The sequence below is a fragment of the Chamaea fasciata genome, unplaced genomic scaffold (assembly GCF_029207755.1).
Source record: "Chamaea fasciata isolate MVZ Bird 193981 ecotype frontalis unplaced genomic scaffold, bChaFas1.0.hap1 SCAF_1, whole genome shotgun sequence".
In the NCBI taxonomy this organism is placed as follows: domain Eukaryota; kingdom Metazoa; phylum Chordata; class Aves; order Passeriformes; family Sylviidae; genus Chamaea; species Chamaea fasciata.
In genome coordinates, this window is record NW_027094086.1 from 50,252,323 (window position 1) to 50,260,933 (window position 8,611).

Below are 8,611 nucleotides of genomic sequence, written 5' to 3' on the forward strand. Positions count from 1 at the left end.
AAATAATATAGAAAGGCAGTGAAGAGAAAAACACTGGAAAACACCAATACTGCATAAATCACTATTTTAAACTATGCTATTATTTCAGATTTCTTGCATTACATTAAAAAATACTTCCTGAGAATAAGTGTCTCAACTCTTATGACACATATTTAACAAATCTATTCATGGAAGTCCTCCATCTGCTCTGAAATGAATAAGAATGTTACTATAATTGTTTTAGATCTATATGAAGACAAATGACAGACCAACTGCTGTAATAGAATTTTTAATGAAATGTTCACATTTCTGGCTGACTGGGCACACTAGTGTGATCTAAGGACTAACTGGAAAAGATGAAAATTCCTTAGATCTGTCTTTACCTTTCAGGCAGAATTATGCTATTCTGAACCTATCTGTAAATGTTTACATTCAGAAAAGTCATCTGTTGCAAGCAGTAGTCTCTTTCATAAATGCTTTATCTCCTCTATAAAACTATAGATGTCTGTATTAATAGAATACTTAATAAAAAATAATCTGCCACTAAAAGTATACTCTAACCTTAAGGTAGATTTTCTGATACAATCTGATATTTTATTCTGTATTTCACACAGCTCTATTAATTTTGAGTTTTACTTAATGGTACCATGAAAGCAATCTCTGTTTTAGAAAACTGAGGCCAGATCTTCAAAAGAACTCCAGTTTGGCTACCTAAATAGCATGATTTTGAGGAGTATTTAGCATTCTGTAGCTTACTGGAACAAATAGAAGCTGACCTCCAATTTTTGCTACTCAAGTGAGCATAAGGAGCTTCTTGTCACAAAACCACCTTTAAAACTCTGATCACCAGGTCTAAACCTTTCCAAAAGATTAAAGCAGAAAAACAAAACTACAAGTACTCACTCAATTGTGAGTTGCTTCATTTTCTAAAAAATTTTAAAATATTTATAAGAAAAGTATGTAAAAGAAGGGCTGGGTAGTGGAGGAAGGCTGAAAGGTATTCTTTGCTGAACTTCTAGTTTCCAAACTGAGTTATGCCAAATAATCAGCAGCATACTCATGGCTAATACGATTAGGATGAGAAATTAAGCAAATATTGCAGTTCAAAATGTTCTATTTTTGTTCCTATTTTTTTTTTTAAAAATCCAAACAAAAAAACTTCTAAGCAATCTTAGTCTAGTCTGGCCCCAATAAAACACACAGCAAAATTACCATTAATTGGACAGAATCTGTCTCAAACTCTAAAAGAAGTTGCCATCCTTGCTTAAGCAAAAATAAAAATGTGCCCATTCCTCAATCAACACTGCTCATAGCTTACAGTTTATCGCGCTGGAAAACCTCACTGGCTTGGAGCTGATGTACACCTGCTTTTGTGCATGGTGTCTTTTGGCACACAAGAGAGATGGGAGCAGTAGAGTTGTAAGGTGCAGACAAATTTACCTGAACTTCACAGACACACCCCCACAATATATAGGCTAACATTCCTTCAGAATATACAGATTAGTTTAGAACACATTAAGAAGAACATGTTTACAGCTAAGGATACCTCCATGCCTCCACACTTGTAACCTTTACAGCTGTAAGCTGTAACAAAAGCAGATTTTACTCTGATGTAACACACAATGTTCTCACACTATCTGCTGTGAGTCTTCTAATGCAAACCTGCTTTTCTACAACAATTTCCAATTCACAGCCTGACTACTTCTGCTCAGAAGTCAGAAGCAATTTTCTTTAACTGTAATACTTGAGTTTGGTCTTTCCACTCCAGTGTCTGCTGTCCCAGTGAGCTCCATTTTAATTTACTACTTGCCAAAAAAAATCCCAATGAGGCTCTTCTTGAGAAGTTATTGAGCTTATCTCTCAGCTTCAAGGCAGAATTAGCCATATTTAAACCATTCCCAATATATGTTTGTCTAACCCATTCTTGAATGTCACCACTAGTGGAGATTGCAGTACCTCCCCAGGCATTTTCTTTTAGTGATTCATTATTAAAATCCTTTCTTTTTTTTTTTTTTCCCCTAACATAATTGTTTACTGCTGTAATTTAAGCTCATGGCTTCTTGCATTCTTCAGAGCAGACCTTGAGAAAATTTACTTTCTTCACATTTTACACTTTTGAACTCTTATCACAACAGATCTGTTTTGTACAGTCTTATCAACCCCAACTTACCCAAGAAGAAGTGCACACAATTTCAGATAAGAAAACATAGCAAGACTAATATATTTAGAAAAAAAAGTAGATCCTATTTTGGACCTACTATCTTTATATCTATGATCATATACAGTAAAACATTTTAACAATGGTAATTTATCATGTTCCTCAAGAGAACCAATAAAATGCAATGAATTACACATCCTCTGATGTTGCACAGGTACAAAATGTATAGTTTGTTTACAAACTAATATTACTGAATGTAAAATGAAGCAACATTTTAAAAAAATATATTGGTAAGGGTCCAAAGTTTACATTTTCTAAAATATTAAGGTCATGTTTTATTTACAGACCAGCGTTTGAACCATTACTGGCATTTTAAGATAACTGCTTAACCTGATGAATACATGAATAAAATGGAGCTGTAAAAAAAAGTCAACCAAATAAAAACCCCTCAATAATTGAAGTTCCATATAACAGTTCCAAAAACACTATTTTAAATTTCTATTTAGAAAAGCAAGATGTGATCTACCACACAGTAACTTATCAGAAACTGGTGTAATACTTTGATATGCTATAGGTACCGCAAGTGATCAATGTTACCAACCATGTGCCCAAGAGTGTTTTTTGCCCATTCCAACTTCAAATGAAGTTTTCACAACAGTTGTAGTATTTACAAATTTTTAAAAAAGGCTCAATATACCTTTGGATTACATTGCCACTGTTATTGTGTCTTCTCTTCATGTCTAGAAGTAGCAGACTGCAATCCAAAGCCCACTTACTTTGTTGACTCTGTGAGTTAGCTATTGTTATCACAGGTACCCCAGCTGGTCTTGAAAAAAAATAGCCCAAGCAACAAACAGAGAACACTCACCCAGGATCAATTATGAGAGAACTCACTCATTCAGTCTCCCTTTTGATGAGGGGTAGTGTGTCAAAAGGTGGAAGCTTTTAAACTTGAACAGGACCTATGAGCTGTATGACCAGCCATGACAGAAGCCCCAGCTGAGCCCTGTGGGCAGGTATGTGACACCCATGTTGCAGCCTCGGGAGTCTGACAGTGACACCTGGTCACCAGCTGGTGCAGATACTCCTCTGCCTTCACTGTGCTGGGTTAGTTAGGTGACCTGGAAGCTGCATAATAAAAAAACCATCTCAAGGCTGCATTAGCTTTTACTGATTTTTACTGGGTTTGAGTAACGAGCATGTCTCCTCCATGCTGCACCCTTTTTCCTTTGCGGCCCAGTCCCACCTCTGGGGCCCTGCATAAAGTGAATATAAAAACAAATGAGGCAGACGTTTTTGCCCACAGAAGGGACTGGTGAATGCCATGACAATTCTGCTTTGCCAGCCAGAATCCCTGTGAAAAATGCAGTTTTTTTAAGAATGCAAGTATTTCATTGAAACTTGCCAACTTCATAAAAATAGGAGGTTATCTGAGGGAATGGAATAAGAAGCAATTTCATTTTGATTACCATCCTCCTTTACACTCTGTTGTACCAACCTACATTAGGTGAAAAAAGGAAGAATTAAAAAGCTTAGGGACTAAGCGTATGCTTCTCAAAAAATTGTAGGTGTAACACTTCCGAATTATGAAAACCGAATCCTTTCTTTCCATGTTTGTGATTTCTGAGATCTCAGCATTTTAAAACATAACTCACTGATTGCAATGTTTGCATTGTATTCCGTATTCTATACTGGATGAAGCAAAGTATCAGCCAGTGATGATCCCTGTTTTATAGAGAACTTGATCACATTCTTGAATTAAAGCAGTTATTAGTGCATTATACTACTAATGACAACAAAACTGTTTCACATTCTAAGAATACCCATCTCTGAAGTGTTTTAAAATTCCTAACCAAGCAATGCTATATATTCCTATGTAACATTCAAATCCTCTAAAAATATGCTTTCTTGAAAAGATTCTCAGTCTAAATGTGTATCAACAACAGATTTTGTTCCACTTCACTTTTTATATTATTTCTGATAAAGTTCTTGCTTTAGTTTTCAACTGCAGGCTATAGTTTCTAATTGCTGCTCTGCTTCAGCAGCCATGGCTGCTGCCTGCAACTGCTCTGTTTCACTCTGGATGGAATTGGCTGCTGTAACTTGCTTTCTTTCACTGTGCATATTGTTCTCATGCCTTTTTAGGTCAGATGCCTTAGCAAATGCTTTAGTGCAGGAACTACAGACAAAAGGTTTCTCTCCTCGGTGCCTTCTTTCGTGGTCTTTGAGGTGGGACTTGTGCTTGAAAGCTTTATCACACATATGGCATGCAAATGGCCTCTCATTACTGTGAACTCTTTCATGCTTTTTTAAATCTGGTGCACGAATAAAAGACTTCCCACACACCTCACAACTGTAAGGCTTGTAACCCGTGTGTATTTTTAAGTGTTCTTTCAAATGAGCTTGCGTTGTGAAGCCCTTTGTACACATTTCACAAACAAATGGTCTGTCTGCAGTGTGTAGTTTTTCATGTTTTCTCAAACGCGCTTCGTCAGAAAAGGTCTTGCCACAAGCCTGACATACAATGTGTTCCCTGTGACCGTAAAGCAAGTACTCAAACTTCATATCCCCGGCTGCTGTGGTCCATCCTGGTGTCTGCTCATCTTTCACTTCACTTATGCCATCATTAAATGTGAGTGCCTGAGGGGTCTGAGATCCTAAGTCTTTGGATTCTGTTGTTTCCATAGGCTCTACTTCTTGGCCATAGCAGTTTACTTTTCGAACTTCTTCGCTTCCCAACTCTTTCAGGATTGCCTCTTGCACTCTCAGGGTAGTGGTTGGTGATTTACCATCTTCCTGACTTGGGGGAGTGCCCTCCACTGTCACATCTGATGGACTGTCATCATGATCACCAATCTCTTCCACCTCATCATCTTGGGTATCATTGGGTTCCCCCATAGAACGGTTCATTTTCAGACAGTACTTGCTCTTGGACTGTGTGTTTTCTTCAGGACTAGATACATCACGTTTTTGAGTGCAGAGTTTATCAAGAAACCGAATACCGAGGATTTGGCCTGAAGACATCATCAAGTTTACATCCTCTTTTTTAACAGAAATCTTTGCAGTATACATGTAATTGAGAACTTCTTCAAAAATATCAGAACGAAGAAAATCTATTTCTATTACTGATGAACTATCAACTTCAAGTTTTTTGAAAAGCTTTTTGAAGTAGGTACTGCAGGCAGCAAGCACACACCTATGGGCTCTGAACTTAACATCTTCAACCACGATAGCGATGTCACAAAATTCTCCTTCCAAACGTTGTTCGTTCAATGTTTTCAGGAATACAGTTTTGTGATCGTCATCATTATATTTAATGGTTTCAGACATACTGATGAAAAACTCCTGTAAATTAACAGGAAAATTTTGTAACTTTTATAAGGCTGTCTAAATCACAAAATCCCAAGAGATGAAGTAATTTCCATCATTTAAAAAAACCCAACTTTTTTTTTTTTGCATAAAATGAGAACAAAAAGCCTAATAGACTCTAAAAGCATTACCCTGAAACTCATCTTAAAATTCTGAATGAATAAAGATCTTTTCTTAGGTTATACAATTTACAATTATTTAAATCTTTATTGAATCAGTTCAGTTACACAAAATTGAAAACTTTCTCTTTAAAACTGCAATTCTCAGTAAATGTTTAACCCAACTCATAAGTTATTATTATAGCTAAAGGAAATGTTAACACTTAAAACTGTGTAAGAAATACATTAAATGAGTCAGCACAACAAACTAAACTTGAAATATCAAATATAAGCCTTACCATGAACAATGCAGGAAGTTTTCTAAGCAAATGATTATTAAATTAATCTCAGAATGGGCCACCTTCAGCCTGAAAGATGGGAAGATAATAACATTTCAAGAAATGATAAAATGTATTCCAAAAGCTATTTTCAATTTGTGTTAAAAGACAGCATTTTCTATTATTTAAAGTTAGATAAAATACACTGTTAAAATACCCAGTTATTTTTTAAGATCCACTAGAGACAACTGTGGAGGACAACTCCATGTGTTTACTTTCCTATGGCTACTGCACTTCCCTGGTTCCACTTTCTTGCTACTTAACTTGGCACTAAATCTAAAGGTCTGAGAAACCTCCCCAGGGATCACCACAATTAATGCAGGAACCAACCCATCCAGAGAGCGATCAGTTTTCTGCTGAACCAGATCTGAGCAAGCCTAGCAGAGGGTCTGGCAAGCAGACCAAGCATCCCAAGGCACAGCAGACAAGGGACAGGGATGGATGCACATCCAGGACCAGGGAAAGAGATAAGTGTACCAGATTTCCAAACTATGGAGATACCAGGAAACAGAAGGATAATGCAAGACACATAATTTCAAATTATTCGGTTCCAAGAGACATCTAATTGTGCCAAGGCAGGAAACACAGTGGAGAGGAGGGAAATTTAATACTTGGTTTAGAACAAGTGGTGTGCCACCTGGAACAGATCTTCTGGGAATTTCTTCCTCAAATTCTAATTTTTCCTTAGCCATGTATGAAACAGAGGCATGACAGGTATGATGACAGGTTTGCAACTCTTGGTGCTGTGTATTTCACACGGTATGGGAACACCTGGCTCCCACAAACACCTCTGCAGGTTTGGCACCTCTGCTGAAGTGTCCCTGCCAACACAGGGAAAAGAGAGGAAAAAAAGAAAAAAAGAGGACAGAATTCTTTTCTTAGTCTTAAATAATCAAATTTTAAGATAGCCAGAGAGTAAGTTTGTAAATATTTGAAATATACGAAAGGAAACAAAACCAGAAAGCAATGCTGTATACTTTTTATGGGCTGTCTGGGTCTGCTGACCCGGGAAAATGCATCGGTCCAGCATTGAAGATAGTAGGACTAATATTTCCACAGGATCTTTTTAGAGTTCTTCGCAAGATGAGAAAAGTGCTTGCTTTTTAAGCAAGCAGCAAAATGTCACTGCCAATAATCTAGCAGCAACTGCACCGTCCTGTTAAACAGTAGGCAATTTTGCTGCAATGCTGTCGACAGTAAGAAAGAATTAATTATAGAAATAATTGGCTGAAAACAGGGCTCCGGAGTAAACAGGGCTGTGTAACTGGCAAAGAACAAAGTTTGTGAATGGAGCAGGGCAGGCCCTTGCCCAGAGCGCTTCCAGCTCTGATTCAAGAAAGCTCTGGTTACTTATTCCACTGGGCAATTCAGATTTATTCCTCCACACATTTTTACACGGCCGCTACCTCCGCAAGGGCCGCAGGGAGGGAGGTGTGCTCGGGACTCTTGACTGTTCGGGACGCGCTCCACACCGCCCCGCGCCGGCTCTGGCGGCCGCCGTGCCCGTGACCGCGGAGGCGCACGCCCGCTCCACGCACCCGCGGGCGCGGCGCAGGCGGGTTCCCGGCGGGGACCAACCCGGCCCCTGCCGCGCCGCCCGCGCTCCCGGCCCGGCGTCGGGGGCGCCCGCGAGCGCCAGGCGGCGGCTCTCCGGAGCGAGCCCGGCGCTCCCGCCCCGCCGCCTCACGGGGCTGCGCGGGCACGGCGCCCCGCTCCCTGCTTCCGTCCGTGCCTCCCTCTCTCCCTCCCCCGCTCCAACGGTCCTCGCGCGACTCCCGCAGCCTGGACGCGGCCGCGCGCCCCTTTGTTGAGGCGGCCACCGCCGCCGCGCGGGACCCGCGCGCCCCAGCGTGCGCCTCCGCCGCCGGACGCGTCCTCTTCCTCCTCCTCCTCCCCCCTTCCCGCTGGCCCTCCCCTCGCCCGCGGGAGGCAGGCGCGCGGCGGCGCCGGGGCTGCTGGCGGCGGGCGCGCCCGCGGCAGCGCCATCTCACCCAGCGCGCGCTGCCGGGGCTGTAACGGCGGCGGCGAGCGGGGGAGGGATGGCACGGGGAGGGGGAGGAGGAGGGAGGGGGCGTGCGAGGGAGAGCGCGCGCGCGCGCGGCGCAACGGCGGCCGGGCCGCGGCGCGGGAGGGGTGCGGGGCAGGAAGGGGGAAAGGGCTCGCGCTTACCTGCCGCCCGCCCGCGCGCGCGGAACCGCGCTTCCCGGGGGAGCGCGGGGGGGCCGCCGCCGCCGCCGCGCGGGAGGGGGACGGGGGAAGGGAGGGGAAAGAGGGAGGGAGGGAGGGAATGGGGGGGAATTTGGGGAGGGGGTCTTGGGGGGGGGGGGACCCTGCGCGCGTCTCTCCGGCCGTCACCGCCGCCTCCTGCACGAGCACTCCAGTGCGCGCGCGCGCGCGCTCGGAGGGGGGGGCGCGGGGGGTGCGTGCATGCGCGGTGCGAGCAGAGGGCGCGCCTGTGCCCGGGGAGCGCGGAGGAGGAGGAGGAGGCTGGGGAGGGGGGAGCGGGGCCCGCGCTGCGCCAGTTCCCATCGCCCTTCCCCCGCTTCGGGGGACGCGCGGCGCGGCAGGCCCCCCGGGGGGCTCAGGCCGCGGGGGCGCGCGGGCCGCAGCCGTTCCCGCCGCGCCGCGGGCACCCGCCCCGCCGCGCGTGTGCGAGCCCGGGGCGCGGG

The 8,611-nt window shown here is 43.8% G+C and overlaps 1 protein-coding gene across 2 annotated transcripts; it reads right to left on the reverse strand.

Annotated features, from left to right (window-relative positions):
• Positions 1–2,200: 2,200 nt before the first annotated feature.
• ZBTB14 (zinc finger and BTB domain containing 14) lies at positions 2,201–7,957 on the reverse strand. Of its 2 annotated transcripts, none has more exons than XM_066183078.1 (3): positions 7,934–7,957; positions 5,904–5,972; positions 2,201–5,482 (listed from the first exon to the last, which is right to left on the reverse strand). In XM_066183078.1, exons 2-3 carry the CDS (start codon positions 5,904–5,906, stop codon positions 4,139–4,141), a joined length of 1,347 nt encoding a protein of 448 aa, XP_066039175.1. In that variant the 5' UTR covers positions 5,907–5,972; positions 7,934–7,957; the 3' UTR covers positions 2,201–4,138. The 2 variants fall into 2 exon arrangements, with proteins under 2 accessions (XP_066039175.1, XP_066039169.1); XM_066183072.1 differs by lacking the exon at positions 7,934–7,957 and adding an exon at positions 6,580–7,287.
• Positions 7,958–8,611: the final 654 nt, after the last annotated feature.